General features: G+C 32.1%; 1 protein-coding gene across 5 annotated transcripts in view; it reads left to right on the plus strand.

Moving 5' to 3' along the window:
* Positions 1–21,773, plus strand: part of LOC147079925 (uncharacterized) — a 38,833-nt gene extending 17,060 nt beyond the window's left edge. For 4 of the 5 annotated variants that reach the window (XM_085946674.1, XM_085946704.1, XM_085946681.1 and 1 more), the window contains 10 exons: positions 1,233–1,298; positions 2,228–2,496; positions 12,949–13,135; positions 14,004–14,067; positions 14,310–14,423; positions 15,316–15,498; positions 15,594–15,668; positions 17,579–17,671; positions 17,771–18,041; positions 19,602–21,773. In XM_085946674.1, coding sequence (XP_085802800.1) covers positions 1,233–1,298; positions 2,228–2,496; positions 12,949–13,135; positions 14,004–14,067; positions 14,310–14,423; positions 15,316–15,498; positions 15,594–15,668; positions 17,579–17,671; positions 17,771–18,041; positions 19,602–19,930 — 1,651 coding nt within the window. In that variant the 3' untranslated portion in view covers positions 19,931–21,773. The remainder of the gene's footprint in view (positions 1–1,232; positions 1,299–2,227; positions 2,497–12,948; positions 13,136–14,003; positions 14,068–14,309; positions 14,424–15,315; positions 15,499–15,593; positions 15,669–17,578; positions 17,672–17,770; positions 18,042–19,601) is intronic. The other variant, XM_085946696.1, reaches the window with a different exon arrangement.
* The last annotated feature ends 380 nt before the right edge of the window (positions 21,774–22,153 follow it).

A 22,153-nucleotide genomic window follows, 5' to 3' on the forward strand; every position in this document is an offset into this window, starting at 1 on the left:
TCATGGTAATATTCTCAATAATTGTACATTCAATAAAATAAAACATTTGCTAACATGAAGACGAGATTGTCACGCGTTGGCAAGTTATAGTATTGTAGCTTGTAATATTGTCGTGGTTTCCGGCTGCAACAAATCAAGATCGGCATTCAGTTACCGCTTATTGCTAATGTAAAACGGTGGTGCGCGTTTGTTAAATTATTTTTCAATGTGATATTTTTAGTTACTGTGTACATTAGTTTTTTTTTAAATGGCACCGTTTGATGTAGACTACTTAAAAAAACATTCTAATACGTTTGAAGAACGCCTTCGTATTAAAAGCAGCAGCAGACCTGTCGCATTGACACATTTACGGAAACGATTTTACTATTAAACTTAATTTGTACTATTCCGATGACATCAGTGGAAAGCGAAAGATGTTTTTCCACACTCAAACGGATTAAGTGTTTTAGTAGAAATACCATCGCGCAACCAAGATTGAACGCATTATGTATGCTCAGTATCGAAAAAAAAATGATAGGTACAAGAGATTCCTGACTTCAACAAACGCGTAATTGAAAAATTTGTGTCTATGAAAAACAGAAGAATGGATTTCTCATACAAATGAACAATAAATCCCGGTCACTGCCGGATACGAGATATTTCGGTAGTACCTACTAATAATTCGGTCAAAACAAATAGTTTGTGTCAACCAGTTTGTGTAAAAGTTTAAAATCCATTTTTTTTTCAAGAAAAACTGTTTTTAGAGGTACAACAAATAATAAATGGTGAGTTATTTATGATTTCTTTTAAATGTACTTAATTAAAAAACCAATAGTTTTTTTTGAATTTTTGGTGAAGTTTTGATGAAGGCAAATGCCTTTTTACTGCAGTCAACAGGTGAAAAAAGTGAACTCCCAGTAAAATAACTCACCGGTCGCCACTGCTTGTGCCTGTAGTGAATGCTGAGATTCTGTCACTCTTATTTTTTGTAGGATGGCCAATAGAAAGTTAAATTTGGTTTAGCTGACAGCTTACTATTGGCCATTGAAGTTGGAATAGGAAAGTAAATCTGTGATACCTAGATCTCTACTTACTCTGCAATTACAACATAGTCTTAAGGTCGGCAAATGGGGATTCAGAATTATTTTGTTTCATATAAAGAAAACATATTTTCATATATGCACATGATTAATTAGCACTTTTGGTACTAAAATTACATATTAATAATTGTACAAATGTTTTAAAATTTAAAGGTTTCCACCGTTTCAACACAAAGAAAGAATGCCCCAATTTCCACACCCGACACCTCGCGATCCAAAGTAAATAATTTTATTATCTTATAGAGAGAACTGTCTTGTTTGATTGTTTTCATTAACTATTTAACTGTTGCTTGGTGAATAATATCTTCCATGAATATTTGTTGTTTTTGGTATTATGTAAATGTCGTTTTTTGTTTTCATGGTTTTTTTATTAAAGGATACTAAAATATTAAATTCAAAATGATTTCTATGTGCTATAATGATATATTCCTCAAAAATTATACTTATTAGATCTATATTGACATTCTTTGTGATAAAGTAAAGGGGAGACATAATTACTTAGAGTATTCCTAACTACAAGGGGGACTCGAAACAACGCCGCTGAATTGGTAAATTTCACAAACATTGAATACCCATATAAGTTATCAAAAACCAAACCTTTTGGCTCTCCTAAAAAGTAATGACTTTTGAACTTACCTCCCTTTGCTGCCAGATCTGGGTTTTATTTATATTAACATTTTTTTCTCAAGCATTGTCTATACATAATAGCAGTTTTAATCAATTATCAATTTACCATTCCACATTAGCCTAGAATGACGTTAGTCTAGCAATGCATGTTGTTTTTCAATGTATATTTGATCCTGTGCAAGGACCCAATTTGTTGGGACAGTTAACTTATTAACTTAAAACCATTCAATTGATGCAGTATGATAAATCTGAAGATACAAATGAATGGTCAGAGCTGAGCTGAGTGTGTTGTGATTTTTTTCTGTCAATTCTTTGAAAGAACTAGTAGAAATTGTATGGAAATCGTATTCTTTAGTTATACAGACATGAGCCTGTATTGCCACCCAAGTAAAATCACACTAGCCTATGCTACTACTCTCCAAAGTGGATCAGATGAGTTGCATGGATATATGGACATAGGGAAAGTTTGTAGACTACATTTGCCATTGATTGTATCATTACTAAAATTTCCTTCTTTTCAGCTTTGTACGCAGAGCCTTGCCTCCACCTCCTCCGGGCAACAACCGTTTCGACCATCGTCCACGCCCCTCACCCCCTCGGCCGATGGGAAACCACTTTTTCCCTCCACCCAATCCTCCCCCTGCTCCCATGATCAATATGCCGACTCCGGAGACAAACAAGTCACCAATGGACTGGAGCAATGGTACATCTGATGATAAAGCTACGCCTCCACCGCCCATACCGCCTCAAAATCAAATGAAACAAGAATGGATAGGAACTACTACTCAAAGTGAGTTATCTAATATTTTATGAGTAAATATTAATTTTAATTCAATATGTCAGAGTACATATGTTGTTGGATGGAATTCAAATTTATAATTTATATCGATACATATTATACATATCAAAGAACATTTTATAATAATTCATTATTATAGTTGCGCAAGCGAGCCTTGTTTTTAGAATTAAATTCAGAATGAAAAGTTCAACATTTGATGCTGTTGGAAGCAATGTCAACAAAGTCTCAGTAGTTATATGAAAATTTGTAGCCTTTGCTTCTAATAACTTTTAAGATTTTTGTAACAGATACAACTTGTTTATAAATAAAAAAAAATCATCAGCCTTGGGAAAATATGGTACGAAATAATTCGACCTGTGGTAGGATAAAAGCAGAGCGTCTGTCTCTGAACTTGTGGGTTTTATCAACATGTGTATTCAGAACATTGACCCAATGCTTTGGATGAATGAGTAATGCTCAAATTATGCTGGCAGACTCATGCCGATCATCCCCTATCCCGAAATGTCATTTTGAATTGTTACCTGGCCAATATAGAATCATTCCTATTTTTCACACATGACTCAGTCGACCCAACTGTCACTGATCATCATGGGAATCGTGCATGACAAATAGGAATTTGAGATTGAAGAATTCCCTAAATCAAGAATATTTATTTTTTAGAGAATTTTTAGAAAATAACTTTTCATACAAAACAGAATTAACTGAAAATGAATTCAATTCTACTTAACGGCCCACATGCTCAGCGTATGTCAAAATGGAACTTTTATGCTATTTTCAAAGCATGATCCTGGACATTCATTAAACGTTGTAGATAATCTATTTACATAATTTTGAAGCCTTATTATCCTTTATATTTATTTTAAACATTTGATGACTGCATAAAGTATTTTTATTACATAAAATTGTATTGTTTTAAACCTCTCGCTCTAATGTTTTAGAATATAGTCATATTTCAGTACGTCCATGTGAAGTGGTGTTAAGATTTTTTATATTTATTAGTTTTTAAAAGCATTTATAAAACTATTAGTAAAATTTATGTCGACATTATTATAGTGAATTTATTTACAATAAAAAATTATATTGATAATCTCTGATCCCAAATTTGACAAGAATTAGGCATTTTATTCAAAAAATGGGCAAGATTTACACATGTGTCGACATAAATTTTACTAATGGTTTTATAAATGCTTTTAAAAATTAATAAATATAAAAAATCTTAACACCACTTCACATGGACGTACTGAAATATGACTATATTCTAAAACATTAGAGTGAAAGGTTTAAAAAAAAATACAATTTTATGTAATAAAAATACTTTATGCAGTCATCAAATGTTTAAAATAAATATAAAGGATAATAAGGCTTCAAAATTATGTAAATAGATTATCTACAATGTTTAAGGAATGTCCAGGATCATGCTTTGAAAATAGCATAAAAACTCCATTTTGACGTACGCTGAGCATGTGGGCCGTTAAATAGAATTGAATTCATTTTCAGTTAATTCTGTTTTGTATGAAAAGTTATTTCAACACCATTATTGGTTGGTCCTAGCAACTAAATTATTAATATATACGTGTGTTACTATGGAAATCAAAATGACATTTCAGTATTATTTCTATCAAGTACAAATTTTTTTGATCGTTTAAGCTAGCAAGTCAAGTTTATATGATTCAACAGAAAATTTAAAAACGTTGTATATAAAAAGTTCTTTTTATCTTGTAATTATTTATTATTAGGTTCTGGCCACAAAATATATCGCCGAGAGTTTTATTGGCGTAGTTATTAAATTCTTGTTGCGGTCAGCAGCTTAGCCTACTAATGATTTCACACATATCATGAAATATCAAGGTACTTTCAAATAAAATTTCAGAAAATTTATTTCTTGAGAATTCTTGAAACAAGATTTCTTGATCAGAGCCACTAGGTATGAGAGTCTGCCAATATAATTTGAGCTCAATAATCATTGCTCATTTTAATAAGTCTCAATATAACAACTTCCATTCTGTGAAGGTCCATATGAGTCGTATAGTTCCTATATACGATAAGTCCACTTTTATTCAATATTGAATTACAGTACTACAAACTAATCTAAAGAACGGTCAAAAATGAACTACGAACTACCATATGGACGCCATTTTGAAAACGTCATTCGAATGTCAGATTCTGTCATTACGAGTATTGATTGGGTAGTTTTCAACAGTGGCTCCCCCATCCATTCTTTTGATAAGTTTGTAGGTCTGCAATGATGACGTTAGCTTTACTGGTGGTTTGCCACACTAATATGACTTTGATTAGTTCCTAACAGCGCTAAATTCATATGAAAAGAGAGTTTTAAAATCCCAATGAATTCCAGACGGCGTTAAGTCTGTGGTATAGTTAATCCCAAACGACAATAAGTCCATAATACTGTGTAGACAGCCAATCAGTGTCCGGCATTTGCAAAAATCAACATGGCCGCTGTAGTAGTTTGCAAAGAGTGTTAAAAGTGTCTCGTATTTTTAGTAGAAATAAAACTATATACTGTCTGATCTTACCAAAAATGTTGTCATAAGGAATTACGGAAAAATAACGGGGATCGTCCCAACAGATAATTACAATTCCAGCAATTTGAATTGAATGTTGACCTTATACTGGGTGTTTGAAAACTTCCTTCAAATTGATTAGTTCTTTTTTATAATGAATTCCGTATTTTTTCATAATGGTTATGACCAATTAATATCTGGAAGATTTAATAATTGTTGTTTTTGATGGTTTTCTCTTTGGTATCGATTATTCTCGGTGGAATTAAATTTTGAGAATATTTGAATGTCATATTTTTTAACATTGTTCCACATTTATTTACTAAAACCAAGATTGGTTTTGCCCTGACACGGGATTTGACATATTGGTTGTTACCTACTTAAAGTTTTCTTAGTCTATACAAAAATAGTGGGAGTACACAACATTGATTCTATATAAAATTACTTAATATCGAAAATAAGGATTTAATATAAAAGTTGAGTTCGAGGATAAACTGAATATTATAACAATTAAGGCTCTAATTTTATTGGCAATTTTTATTAAAATATTATAACTGTTTTAAATTGATTTCCGCAATTTTTGGTGTATTTTTCTAGAATTTTTATCGCAATTTAGGAAAACATGTTATATAATATATAACTAATAAAAAATGTGACTTCTTAAAAATGACAGGTTTAATGGATATACGAATTTTTATTTGTAACATAATAAAATTTATCAAGATAACTATATTTTTTCCGTGAAAAGAAGAAATAAAAATTATGTTCCGTTTGTTCAAATAAATTAGTTTATAAATATTAGTTAATACATCTTTCCTTCCAATTCTAACATTATTAATAAATAGATGGTAAAAATATCGATTTTTTTTACTGAGTATAATTTTGACAACACCAATGATTTAAAAATTCTAACATAGTTATTAAGTACTTAAGTTCTAGTTGAGAATTCTAAAAAACTTTTAAATATCGAAATAAAAACTTTCTATTGACCCTATACTTGTCAATCACTTATCGACGGAAGTGAGAAATGAACACCGGTAAGTCACATAGTGATGAGTTCCTAAATATGTTAAATTTGACTGCCAGTTCCAAATTGCGATGAGTCCATCGTTGTTTTCTTAATTATTCCTTTATTACTATGAAAGTGATGCACTTCATTGTTAATACTTATGATACAATAACAAACCATCGTAAAATAAATTTAGTCATAATATTATGTTTTCAATAGAAGAAGTAGTGTTAAATGAAAATATTTAGTTTACCAACATTTCATCAAAGTGGACTTATTGTATATAGCAGGGGTGGCCCACACTTTATTATTCTAGGATCAACTTGTTGATAAAATTATGTATGGCGATCGACTGTGTGGCAAGGTGTGTAGAATCGATATCTAATAAAACACTAATTTTTATGGCTATCTCTTTCCCGTTTATACTACCATTAAATGGGAACGATATAAACGTACCAACATCTTCTAATTTAGAGAAATCCTTAAATCTCACGTTAAACTCCGTTAGCAACGTTAATATGTGATTGAAATACTGACTAACCATTATATTTTGCATATCTTTACACTCAGACCTCATATTATCAAAATTTTAAAATCACATTCCTTTGGTTGTCATTCATACAGTGAAAGTTTGGTTTGAAATGTATTCACTGCACTAATGAAATCAATTAATGACTTCTTTCCCCTTTGAAGTTGTAGATTCAATTGATTTAATTTTTCTGTAATGTCACAGAGAAAGGCAAAATCAAGCAACCACATTTTGTCATCTAGTTGATGATACTCTGTTGCCTTCTTTGTTAAACAATGTTTAATTTCAGGGAACATATCTCTGAATCTTTTCAAAAATTTAGCACGACTAAGCCACCATACATCTGTATGCAACAAAAGTTCGCCATTTTTCGATCCACATTCTTCTAATAATTATCGAAACTGCTTTATTTATACATCTGTATGCAACAAAAGTTCGCCATTTTTTGATCCACATTCTTCTAATAATTATCGAAACTGCTTTATTTGTAAAGTTTGACAACGAATTGAATTCACAATTTTAAAAGCAACATCCATCACGTGATTTAGTTTTAACACTTTTGAACATAACGCTTGCTGGTGTATTATAATGCAATGATAACTGATAAAAGTGGGTATTGCTTCATAATTTTTACATAAAGTAATAAACTTAACATGATTCCCAACCATAGCAGGAGATGCATAAGTCGTTATAAATATTAGTTAATGAATAGGAAATCGAGTATGATTAATATACAACTTAAATGCACCCCGGCTTATATATCACCCCCATATTTCACCGTCTTGGAATGGTTTCTTATTTTTTAATTTTATTTATTAAGGAAACAAACAGTTACATTTTGATTACAAAAATTTTAAATATAATAATGAAAAGTTATTGCAACCAGCAAAGTTATGTTATGTTTCATTAAAATATCTGCTACCACCTAAGCGAGACGGTAGCTGTCTTGGATATTTCATTAAACTTGATAAGTGATGAAAGACTGTTGCTAAGACAATAATTGTGATTTAAATTGTCTCACTTTATTTTTACGCAACTCAGTAAGTACCAGGTGGATAATATCCATCATAGTTTCCATGGATGGTTCGAAAATGTCTTTCAATGTTGCCTCTTTTCGGAAATGATACACTTGAAGTAGGTACAAATAATACTAATATACTTTTCATTTGTCATAGTGAAAAAAAATTCTATTCCCATTCATTGACAAGAAATTTAGAAGAATTCACAAAAAATAGTACAATATATTATGTCCGCGATCGACCAAAAATACCTTTGCGATCGACGCACTGGCCACCCTATATATAGGAATATATAGGAACTATACGACTCATATCACCAAGATCAAAAATTTTCTTTTTTAATTTATATACATTTTATAGCATCTAACTACATGTGGACATATTTTGTTCTTCATTTTGGTAGCTCGTTTTGAAGTTTTCTGCTGGTGATACATCTCATCTGCCGCAGGCCAACCAAGAGTACACCTGTGGAACCCCAATTAAAACTCTGAGACTACTTCGACATTGTTATATAATGGCGCTTGGCGAATAATCAGAAATACTAACACCATGTACCAGGAGTAAATCTCAGAACTACATTCATTTGAATATGCACAATAAGTTTGAGAATAGTCTCATTAATTCTTTTGACAAAAAATTTTGGTTTGTGTTAATATCGGTGTACAAAATTTACTTTGTATACTTTTATTGTAATCATGTGAAGCAACGGACGGACACTAAAGTAGTGTGAATTTCCATAAGTGCACATTCACAGATATTGAGTTATTACACAAACCAATGTTATTGATTCAAAGTTAATTGAATTGATCAGATTTTATAAATGAACTATGTAAATGAATACGGTAACTTCGAATATTGGCACCAGAGATCATTTTTTAATGTAAGTAAATGGATAGTGCTTCTTATCTTCATTCATTTCAATGTAAAATAATGGCATCATTCAAAAACTTCTTTCATTGCATTCATTCTTTGTACATAGTTAGTTATATTGCTTTATCATTCATACTATTAATGTGCTTAAATCTCCTTAAAAACAAATGAAAAAGTGCGTGAACACCACTATTGATAATTTTAGAATTTCACTTTGATGTATACACACACAATATCTACTGGTTAAATCGAGCACAATATCAAGAAATTTGGTGCTTTAAAAGGTATCTAATATTCAAAATTGACATTTCTATGAAATTTTATATATTTTGCGACATTTTACAATCATTTGTCTTAAACTCTTACCTGTAATTCAGTTGGGGAAAATTTGAAAATGGTACATCTTGCACTGCGAGTTGAATATGACCATCTTTGACTACTGCTACACTACAATGTAGCAGAATATGGATAAATAGCGTTGTTCTCTCACCTATTTCACCATTGGTCTTATCCTGTCTCCTATTGATGAGTTATCGAAATAATTTTTTGTGAAACAATGTTATCGGGGTAACTATCTTTTTGAGTGGTGGCTCTATTTAAATTAACGCAGTTTGACTATTATCGTGATATAACGAATCCGCACTCGCCAGGGTCGCAATGAACAAATATTACGTGTATAACCATCATTCCATGTGTTTGCTAAAACTATGTATACTATATTTTTCATTTTGCATTATGATACAGGCATGGCTTTTCATATATTTATAATTTATGAGTTGGGTTTATATACATCTTTATATCATATTTTCATGGTTTCATGGTAACGTACGATATACGTCACGGCGTTCCCATGCGCCTGTATGAGTCAAATATTTATTTATTTATTTTAAAACATGTAACTACATTTATGATCAAACCTTGCAAGCAAAAAACATTTGTAAGGCGCAAACATCGCGAGAATAAGGGAATTTCCCGAGAGGCCAAATCAGGGTTACCTCAAAGTTCCCCTGTACACTGGGATTCCTTGTATTGTAGGTATGATTCCATAGTGACGCGATCGAGATCGACGAGACGCTAGTAGTTGACGCCGCGTAATCAATTAGTATAGTCGGAATGCTAATTTTCATATTCAGATTTGCGTTATAATTGAACTGTTTTCAATGTTTTTATATTGAAATTTGATTTCTGTTGAGTGACTAAATGTATTTATTTATATTTCACATACAATTTGCGTATAAAAAAGTGTTATATCTACGAGTTTTGTTTTCAATTGTACCTACTGAAGTTAAATGAAAAGAAAGATTTTCGATGTTTTTTCAATTTGCGTATACGGAGTGTTTTATTTACGAGTTTAGTTTTACATATTTACTAGTTTTGTTTTAAATTGTACCTACTGAAGTTGAATTAAAAGAAAGATTTTTGATAGATAAAAATTGATGAAAGACCAAGTGCTGTGACTATTTTTTATTTGTATTTCGGATTCAATTTGCGTTTACGGACTGTTTTATTTACGAGTTTAGTTTTACAAATTTTATGATTCAAAATGGATGAAATTGACAATTTTGGTGAAATCGATAACCTTATCGAAACAGTTGAATCTGCAGACGATGGAAGTGATGATTCAGATGTTGAACTTGAAGAAACTTTCGAAGCTGATGAAAGTCAACATACCACATCGGAATCCACTGGAAGACCGATGTTTGAGTGGAAATCGGATATGTTTGTGCTGCGCGCATTTTGTTTTTATTTTTTGAACCATGCTTCGAAATTTTCCATACACAAGAAAATTAAAATTTACAGACATTTTTACGAAATTGTGTATGAAAAACTTTTTTGCCGAACTTCAATTGGACATAGTTATGCAGAAAGTAGCCAGTCCACAAAAAATAAAAAATGAGATATGATATAGATCAGATGCGAGAAGGTTTTCTCTATGTTCTGCTGAAAATAGCCAAGTCGCAAACAAATTATTCTCGAAATAAAATACTATTTACAATTTCACATTTTACATACATTTTTAATATCATGTTGTTGCAAAAGTGCCATTATCTCAGTTCGACATTGTTGTGGACTGGCTACATTCTGCATAACTACGTTCAATTGTTATTGAGGTCGCATATAATATGTAAATGCATGAGATTTAACTTTTCACTGAAATTTTAATTTTATTATAACATATTTAATTCCTGGGCCCTGGAGAAGTATACCTAGTACTTTCAGCTGGGCTTCTAAAAGGTTAAGATCATAATTAACAGACAATCATATCGCATCTGTTTTGTGTATTCACACCACAAAATTTGAGCCTAGATTGCAGGATTTAGTTTCAAACAAACAATTTCATAATCACATGGTGAAAAAATTATATTATTTTTTAGAATATGAATAAGAGTAATAATAATGTACATTTAATTAAAAATACAAGTTTACACAATGAAATATTTTTTTATCTTATGTTTTTTAAAAACAAAATATTTACAAAAGAAAGGGTGGCCCGCAAATATTTTTGATATCAAAACTGCCATCAGGTCAACATAGACTAAAGCTTTTTTTAACGAAAATACATTGTTTATTAAGCAAAAAGTATGTGCCATTAAGTCTTGTTAATTTTTCTAAATTTATGCAGTTAGTCATAATTTAGTTTTTTTTTTTTTTCGCTTTTTAAGTTAAATATTTTTTGAAAGCTTTTCGTGCATGTTTTAGTCGCGCAGAAACATCAATTCCATCATTTCATATTATTCTCCCTATTATTTATTTTTTCTTCAGAATATCGCATTCTTCAAGATCTATATCCTATTTCAGGCATGTCCAACGCGTCGACTGGAATCTACCGTTTGATCAGACAATGGATTTTGGTCTATCGCACAATAGACCCATAAGAATTGACTCATGAGGAGTGTGTTCATTCAGTTGTAATATAATATGATTTCAAGGAAATTTTGAAAGGGAATGATTAACCATTCCAATTTTTATTTTCTTAGCTAGCTTTTCAGTAATTTTCAAATTAATTTTGAAGCCCGCGTGAACTACAGTCAAACTCGGTTATTACGGTCACGGATGTAGCGATATCTCGGATGTAACAAGGAAACATTCGTTGACATTTTAGTTTATGATTTTCTCCATACATTTATTCACTTTTATAACGAGCTACTTATCGGATATACCAACCTAAAATTCATCAAAAAATTTGTCAAAACTGTTAATGTGTCAATAGTTTCAAAACATTTCGACCCTAAGCAATAAAATCCGACCGGACAGAATGCCGCCGAGATCGAATTACGTTTATGATACTAGTTAACTGTCTTAAGTACCTACCTAATTGGTGTTTTCGCCGACAATATTGAAAAAACTTTCCATGTAAATGGTTGAAATTGCATGTAAAAAATCCAAGGTTTGTGAAGTCAGTAGGTACCTACCAGCTTTCATTACAATAAACAACTTCTTTTGTAGTTTATGAATGCCATGCTTGTTTCGGGGAAAAATTCTAATTGTGTATTTTTGTTTGAATTGAGACTTTTTGTGTTATGTGACCGCTCATTTAAAAATACCTATTCTCTGATATAACGAGTAATGCTTATAACGAGCAAATTCAGTCGGTCCCATCTTCCTCGTAATAACCAAGTTCGACTGTAGTTGTATTTACTCAAAGCTTGCCACAGAATTAAGACAAAAAGAAGATATGAATACCCGCGATTAAACTGAGCCATAGTTTTCAATTAACAATCGCACAATAGCATGTTCTGCGCAGTAGGAAAAGAAAAATCAAGACTTATTCATGACAAATTGAGAATCAATGTTTTTATTTAATTCGTTCCAAGTTGAAGAATAACAGCGATTGAGAGCGTAGTAGATCACTGTCAGTTTTGTTACTAGGTAGTAGATCACAGCATACTTGAAGTTGGACATGCCCACCCTATTCTATTACATATAGGATTAGTGTATAATATTTCTATAAGTAAAGTATAACAGGACTAATTTAATGCTTGCATGTCTTTTCCAATAAGAAACATTACATATTGATGCATTATTGTATTTGTTTTAAACATATTTAACATCAAAAGTTAGTCAGTCTCGAAATAATGTTATGGAGTAATTGCAATTTTAAAGTTTGACATGCCCTCTAAAATCAGGCATAATGTTAATTTCTTTGTGCTTTATGTGCTATATATCGGATGACTATGAATTTTTTTTCACACATATGTAGACACATAATCTGTTAACTCAGAATACTTGAATTATTGACTTACTAACTTTTGGCAGCAACCCGACCGTATATAAACTTTGATGTTGATGTATCAACATATAAAGCCTTTTTCAATTAAGATGATAAATTAAAAACATATATAAAATGCATCATGTAACTAACATAGATTAAGATTAATTTAAAACACTCCCTATATTGTATTTAATAATAATTGGATTTAGGTGTAACCTGTATTTGCGCTTGGCATGAATTGTGTTTTATTAACGGAATCATCAAACAATTGTATGTGTTTGCAGGTAATAATACGGTCACACCTAATTATAATGGCGTCAGCAGTGGTACATCACCAAATTACATTGAATCACCGAGTGAACGAGTCAATCTTGGACCTGAACCAAAAAAGGCTCGCTACAGTGATGACCTCAAGAAACCGCCACCAACCCCAATCCAACAGTGCCTCAACTGTCAATTACTGGAGAAAAGGTTTGTCTCATCTAACAAATCTAGAACCCATGACCTGGTAATATGGTAATGGTTAAATGAAGTTTAAAACTGTAGAATTTTTGCCGTCTTAATGATTTATTTTTTAAATTCCATATTGTGAACCAAGCCAATTCATCACTATTAAAATAATGTGTTTGACAGTAACAGGTATTCCATAGTTTCGAAGCTTGATTGCTCTCATAATACATCTGGTAATATCTCAATTTAAATAATTATGCTGAATTTGTAAAATTCTTTTTTTTGGCAACTTGTTTCACAATCACTGCTGACCTGTTAATTAATATTTAAATATCATGTTAATTATATCTAATGGCCAGTCGCGCCAGTCGCGGTGTCTGCACTAAATGAGTTAAACGATCATCAGATTGAAATATACTGCAGGGGTGCTGCTAATCGAGATACAACTATGTAAATCCACTTTCAGTCATCACCCTCCGACCAGCTCTGTAAGTATAGAGGTCAATAATACATTTGAGGTGTCCATGCTAGAACTGATTTTTTTGTTTTGCGAATAATCATGAATCAACCAATTGTACAAAGCTGTTTTGTGAATCCCTCACAAAACAATGGACATTTTATAAAATCGCGAATGTGCTCTGCTGATATTTAGGTTATAAGCCAATTCAGATATTTGCAATAGGCATTTGGTAGGTAACATTTTTGCTTTGTTTATTTATTTCCTCAAATTATTCAACAAAGTAATGCGTATTTGTCTAATTTCCCAATATATGAAGAAGATCCAAATTTCCCTTGAATAGTTGCAGTTTTCACATCTATGATGCAGGTGTTGCTGACTTTTTTGTTTAAAAAATTTTACTTTTGGTTGACCAATGTGCCTTCTTCACAGGACGTCTCTTGCTGAAGATAGCATCAACAGGCTCATTAATGAGAATGGTGAATTGAAAAAAAGGGTGAGTAAACATAATATTATCTTGTCTATAATATCAGACGTAGAGGGTTCCAGGGTATATTCCCAAGCCCCAGATCTAGAATGTGTACTTTAAAACTGTTATTATTTATTTAAAATATCTCATTTATAAATTAAGATATTCATCGTATAATTAATAGATCCTTCACAAACCACTTAAAATTGTCATGCATTATACTAGTATACATTTTACACTTTGGTTTAGATAATTTGTTTATCTTTCAGTTGGAAAACCTAACAGAAAATAATAATATCCTGTTGAAGATTGCCAAGACCCACTGTGATCTCACAATGTCTGAAACAATGCAGCCCCAGATTACAAACCAATTGAATTCTAATGTATGTACTATATTTATATATAATAATTAATTAATTATATCACTAATTAGCCATCTTAAATACAGTAGGCGCTCGGTAATCCGCCACCCATATTTTTTCACCTATGCCGGATTGTCAGAAATGCCATATTATTGGATTTCTATAGGAAATCTTTCCTGTAAATCTGATCCGCTCTGTAATCTGGCAGTTTAATGTGAAACTTGCCGGATTATTGAGCAGGAGAGCTGAGTTGCAAAATGCTCGACTATTGGACATGCCGGATTGGTGAACGCCAGATTACTGAGCGAATACTGTAGTAATTAATTTAATAATTACCTTGTTATTTAGTATTTTACTCAGATCTTCCAAGACAGATTCTTTAATTGCAATTAAAGGTTTACATATTTATAATAAATATAAAATATTTTTTTTATTCTACAAGATAAGTAATATTACGATTTTTGTAAAGCACATTGGCCGGATTCCGATAGATGCGGGTTCGAGTCCCGCCCAGCACCCTTAAAACTTGTGGTTTATTGACTATTTTCCTTTCTCGAGATTCGAGAACACCCAAGAATTAGTAATTTGTTTATCAATTTCTTGGGAAATCTCTTTTTTAACTAATCAACCAAACTTTTTGCCGCCGAATCCGTTTAAAATCAGATCAGTCAGGGGCTTTTGTTTAGATATTCTAGAGCTTTTAATAAGTGCTTTCAGATCAAAATCTGCAGTTTTTTCCATTCAGAGTTCCTTTTGTTATCTTTTTTATAGATTTTTTAGAAATAAGTATTCTATAAAATCCTCAAAATTCGATTACCATCTTTTATTATTTCTCGGGAAATCTCGATCACAACCTCTAATATCTAGTGGAAATATAACTTGCTATGAATTATTATTGTCTGTCTTTTTGTAGAGTTTACAACAACCTATGCTACAACCTGTGGGTGGACTGAACAATATCAACCAATGCAGAGCTACAATTCCTGTTCAGATGACTAACCCCATCATGAGTGTGGCTACTAATCAACAACTGTATGGAGTTAATTCCACCGATGCTAATATTCAGCAGATTGCTACTCAATTGGCCCAGGCTCAAGTAAGTAGACAATATCTTGATGATTTATGGCCTTTTTTATTTGCGGACTAATGCTGTATACGTAATATATAACAAAATTATTCTTTTTTTTCTAGCAGCAACAGGCTCAGGCGCAATCTTCACAAAATCAACAACTTATCATGGCACAACATAATCTTAATGCTCATCAGGTACGATATTTATTTTCTTATAATTCATTAAAGCTATCTTCCGTTTTCATAATTGCTCGTTGACACAAATGGATAACGCGTGTGCTTGAATCTGCGAGCTTTTCATTGTTTGCTGTGTCGGTAATGATATTTGAGTTACTCAAGCCAACTAAGTGGAGCTTAATATCGTAATTTTTATGCTGGAACTATTAAATTGAAATGGTTTCTTTTTTGAGTGTAATCAGTATTTTTTTTAGGCATGCATTTTTGAAGCAAATATTAATAGAATGGTATTAGAATATATTACCTGTATCCATCGAGTGCTCGGCAATTGCCGATACAGGACACAAATTTGACTTTGAAACCAAGATATTGGGTCGGAATAAAGGATATTTCACACGATTTGTAAGGAGGCCATTGAAATCCATAGAAACCCTGAAAATATTAATAGGGATGATGGATTACGGTTAAAAACGTCATGGCTTCCGGCACTATCAGCAAAATCTAATATTCGAGCCGTTATCCCCGGTCGTAACGATTTACAGATTACTCTGAGCAACGCTTGCTCTTAGCTAATCGGATTCCTTTTGACATTCTTAGAGCAACATTTACATTCACATACCTACACTACATTTCATCATAAAACATATCTCTTGATAATGGCCTCTGCAACGAGCTCGAAACGTCGAATAAAGAAGGAAGAAAGAGACACGGTGAAAACCCAAGAATATACTACGATAAAAAACAACCGTGAAAGCCTCAAACATTACATGCGTCTTGAATTTTCGACATTATTGACCGGCTAATTTTTGCGTACCACATAGGCGACAGAAGCGCAGTAGCCCTGTGGTTTTGCGAAATTTCGCATGCTACATTCGTGACAGAAGCAGGCGCCGGGATAAGATAAGAATATCACCATGATTACAGGAGATGGCAGTATATTGTGTACAATATATTAATTTATTTAAAACAACCAACCGGGCTAGTGTAGTGAGCGTAAAGTACGGCGTATATACACGCTCATTTTCTATGGCCGGCCTTGCACGCACGGATTTGTAGAGCACGTACACACACCTGTGGCGTATCCTATTAATATCAATGGTCAGAATTTTAAATAAAGTATTTATTTGAAAGTATCGGTATAAACCTGCCAGTTCTAATGTTGAATGTAAAATGTTGTTTCAGCAAGTAATAATATTCAAAAATCAGTTGTAAAATAATATTTATTATTTAAATAACATGGGACACTCAGCATTTTAAGGTTACCATCCTCGCACTTATATTAGTCTGTGCTCGCACATACATTCATAATTAAAAAAATTCATTTAAAAAATTGATGCATAAAAAAAGCTTAAAAAAGCCCTTGATTTTTGGCTGAAAGAGCTAAAAAAAGCTGTCGATGATTCTGTATGACTATCATAAAAAGTCAAAAGACCATAAGCTCTACTTCATCAGATAGAGAAACACAGGACAGCACATAACATAAACCTAATACAAACTTTCGAATAATCCAAAAGATCTTCACGAGAAGAATGGCCCGGTGTACCCACAGGTTGGACTGACTTGAGCAACTCTTCCTTTTCTGTACACAATGTATGACATTCTTTTGGAATGTGATTAGTATCCTATTCTCTTCCAAATAGACAATGAAGGTCAGGCAACGAGTAGTTCTTGGAGCTGGCCAGTGAATTTAATCATGCCCAGTCATGAATCGACTGGGATAGTGGTCAGAAATCAGTGCAGTTATTTCCATTCACCACTTGAAAAAATAAATATGAGCGTCTGCCTTTACTGAAGTTTTACTACACCTGCAACATAGTCCACTTCCTCATATTTCGCTGTCTATTTGCGAAGAGGATCGCAGATGTGCGGATTTTCAATAACCGTGTCTTAGGCGTTAAAGTAATGATTATTATTGTCAAATGTTACAGAATTTGGGTAATTCAGCGAATCAACAACAGCTGCTTGCGGCCAGTAATCAACAAGTAATGCAGCAAGCTATTGCTGTCGCAGGAAACCAACAGGTAAATAAAAGGGTTTTTAATTTAATTTTTCTAATCCAATTGTATTTTACAATTTTGTTTATGTCATTCCATTGCAAACTTAAAAACATTTTTTTTCAGTTGGGATTTGCAACCAATCAAAATCAACAGTTAGCAATGCAGCAGATGACCAACCAGCAATTGGCTAGTCATCAATTGGCCAACCAGCAATTGGCTAGTCAACAATTCACCCTACCTCAACAGTCACCTGTACAACAACAACAGCAGCAGCAGCAGCAACAGCAACAACAACAACAACAGCAGCAGCAGCAGCAGCAACAACAACAACAACAGCAGCAACAACAACACCAACATCAAAACCAACAAATAATGTCTGAAGATAATTTTTACAGTAAGTTTTTCTGAATTACTGCATATTTATTGGAACATTGAGCTTTTTCCCACAATTCACAGACAAGCCAAAAACACCACAGTCGAATGATCATCGGTTTTGCCTAGTAATAAAGTTGACTTTACAGTGTGGTAGTTTGGTATATCATTCATTATCTATGATGTTTCTGAATGTTATTTGGATTTTTTTTTCCGACCATGTCCGATCCTAATAGGATCATATGGGCCTCCACAGAGTGGAGGTTTGTATTAACAGATTTTTGTTTTTACGAGAAATGGATGTCAGCCACTTGCTCAACCTATTAGGTCCATACTTTAACTCAGGATTTCCCAAACTTTTTCTGCAATGGAACACTTCGCAAACCCAGAAATTTTAACGGAACACTTAACTTATTTTTGAAGTTGGGTAATTCCTACTAGTAAAAATTTGATGATTTTGAGTCTTTGAATTGCATATCTTCTTGATATCAGCCACAATATTGGTAAGATGGATTTTAATATCTGGTGTGGCGTCGAGCCTGTTCCTGCACTTTGACTTTGTTGCAACATAAAAAGAAAATCCCGCTTCGCATAAATTGGTTGTCGAAAACGGAAGTAAAACAATAATAGCTTGTTTTGAAAAATTGGGGTACTCTTCTGACAAACTCGCCCAGAAATCATATGAAGGCTGATCTTTGCATTTTTGTTTCAAATCTGAGTCACTAATTAAATCAATTAGATTTTTATAGTCACTTGCGCTTAAGCCTACTGGTTTGGCTGTCACGGAAAATGAATTCAGAACTCAGGGAATCAACCTTACTAGTTTTCGGAAAATAATGCAAAAGATTTGTTTTCAAGTTATGTAGGTGTTCCAAAAATACTTTGGGAACTTCTTCATCTACTTTAAAATTTAATTCATTCAAACATTCATGTAAGGCAGGAAAATAATCAAAATTATTAGATTCAACTGATGATATCCAAATTTTTTTTCGAAAGCTGCGATTATTTTATCTCTTGTATTAAAAATTATAATACTTTTTCCTTGTAATATAAGTTAATTTTATTGCACTTGGTAAAAATATCTGCCAAATATGCAAGCTTTATCAACCATGAAGGATGTGTTGACACTTCAACAAAATTTTGTCCTGAATTATTTTGTGCCTTCAAGAAGACCAATAACTCACTTCGAAGTTCATAAAGTCTTAATAGTGCTTTTCCTCTGGATAGCCATCTCACGTCAGTATGTAATAAAAGTGCTTTGTGACCACTACCCATTTCATCGGACAGAATTTTAAATAATCTGGATTGAAGTGGTCTTGATCCACAATATTTTGTGGATATTTTTTTAGTCACCAGTTCTTGCCTATGCAAAATACAATGACTGCTGGTGACTCTTGTAGCTACTTTCTGGATACATGATACAACGCCTTTCATCTTTCCAAATTAATATACATACAAGAAAATCATTACATTTTTATGCAAATTTAACTCATTTATATTTTCTAAAAGTTCTATACCTATATTTAAATCTGTACACACTGGTTGGTAAACCAAAATTGAAAATATCCTTACTTTGTTTCAGATAATTCGAATCAACAACTGGCGCAACTAGCACAGCAGCAAAATGTGCTATGCAGTACGACCCAATCTATGGCTATGTCCAATTCACAACAGCAGCCTATTATGTCTTTCTCCAACACACCCCAACCGCTGGATATGTCCAACTCCCTCCCCCAGACCCAAACCGCGATGTCATTCCCCAACACCTCCCAAATGCTAGCGATGTCTAACGCGCTGCCCCAGCCGGTCATGTCCTACCCCAATACATCACCAACCTTATCAATATCAAATGCACAACCACAAACAATAATGTCCTATTCCAATATGTCACATGGTTTGCTTCCACATTAATTAAAAGTTGGCAGATGTGGGCATCACATTTCATTTTGCATAAGTAATATTTAAACAAAAACATTTTTCACATTTATATTACTGATGAATTAATATTATTGTTTTATTCCAAAATTAAAAAAATTGTTGCCTGTTAATAAACCACCCCCCTTAAGGGTGTATAATATTTTTAATATTCCTATTTTCATGTGAATTGATTTCACTAATACATCTGTTATTTAGTGTTAATAATTATTCATTATGATATTCCTTATCATTAATAATTAATTACGATTTCATTAGCCACTCGATTAAAGTAACAATTTAAATCATTTTCGAAACCTGAATCTTTAATATCGTTTCAGGAATATTTATATTGCATTTTATAAGATGTTTTCAATCTTGAAATTCTGGAAACTGATGTATATTTTGAGTTTGGATAGTACCTATCCTAGTAGATCTACTGTCAATCTCAAAATGTCAGTGTAAAAGTACATAATCTCTACCATCTTGGTTTCAACGTACTATACCGCAAAAATTTCCACATAATATATGCATACTCCACTCTAATAGCAAACCTAATCGTAAGTTTTAATTTTAAGATTTTTTCATTTCATTGATTATTTTATTAATGTGTCTCATGTTTATATTTTTTCTGTATACTGTGCTGTACTATACGGTGTATTAACACTGAAGAGCGTTAAAAATAAAAAGCGATTTTGTTTTAATAATAGATTAGCAAAATAATATTTCAATTAGAATTATTCAAAATATACATTTGTACATACAAAAGCCTTAAAAACCCAAACAAATTCAGTGAAACGAATTAATATAAAAATACCATTTTAGAGATTATTAATTTTGTGTAATTATTTACCAATGTATGGTAAATTTTTGTATGTATTAGTATATCAGTGAATTTTTTTATTTTTGATTTTGTTCAACATCATTGTTTTTTAGCTGTAACAATTTTTTATTGGTTTTAATAACTGACAGTGAGTGTATTACATAATTTGCCAAAATATTTGAGATTTTACTGTCAATGATTTTTATTTTGCTCTAATAATAGTTCACAAATGATGCTTGTGCGTGCGAATGCTATGGTAACAAAAATCCATGATTATTTTTTAAACAGATTGACTCACTGCAAAATAGTATGGCCCAGTTTCAAAGAATAATTGCTCTGCCCGATGAGTTATTATTCAACAAAAATTCTAATTGTCATAACTTTACTAGACCCGACCCACCTATTCCATTATTTTCTACATATTTTTGTTTTGTTTATGTTGGCGCCCTTGTCATAAGGAGTGATGTTAAAATTTATCCACGGCACCAGCATATTTTGCAGTTTTATGATTTACCATTTTTTTTAGTTACAATTACTACTATAAACTTTTATCATTTCATCAGCATTTTCACCATGAACTAATTTTTTTTTTATGTTACTTTGCTAAGAAATCTGATGTCAGTTTTACTGATTTATGAATAACCATTCGAGGAAAAAAGTTTCCTATTATGTTTGACTTATTTGTTTTTGTGGACCGGACATTAAATGTTAATAAATAAACAGAGTAGATGTAAAACATTTTTGATAACATTATGGACGTGTTTCAAATAATTCTTGTTAAAGGTTTACATTTGAATAACATTGTTTGTTTATAAACAATACTGATAAAGTTTATACCTAATTAATATTATTATGGAAGAAATTGCATAAAAAGGAGAAAGAACAAAAATTACATGTTCTACATATAATAGTATGACATAAAATATATACTTACACTTTTTTTTCCCTACTTGTGTTCCTCTTGAGTTGTTATATTGACATAAAATTGTTAAATCGCATTTCAGCCTGCGGGATTTATCTATCAAAATGAATAAATTAAATCTCTCAAACGTAACCATGAGGCATATGCATAGAACAGCAAACTACATTCAAGCTATTTAATGCAAATTTGCATGCATAAACCTAAATAGAGTACGTTGAATAGTGACATCATGTCTCTGACGTACTACGCGTCATGCCGAGACTAATGTTACCAACTTTTAAATTTTGATTCCCCAATAATTAATCCAATTGGATAATATATCTTAAATAAAGCAGTAACTAGTAGGATCATATTTACCTATTTTATCGTAATGTTACGTAAATCCATCTTATCCATGGGAATTACTGCCTTTTTTATAATGTCTTTAGTGAGTAATTGAAACACGGGAGCATTGTATCTAGACTACGGATTAAAA

This window comes from Rhyacophila brunnea, unplaced genomic scaffold (assembly GCF_057557595.1).
Source record: "Rhyacophila brunnea isolate RB1 unplaced genomic scaffold, BYU_Rbru_1.0 scaffold_1, whole genome shotgun sequence".
In the NCBI taxonomy this organism is placed as follows: domain Eukaryota; kingdom Metazoa; phylum Arthropoda; class Insecta; order Trichoptera; family Rhyacophilidae; genus Rhyacophila; species Rhyacophila brunnea.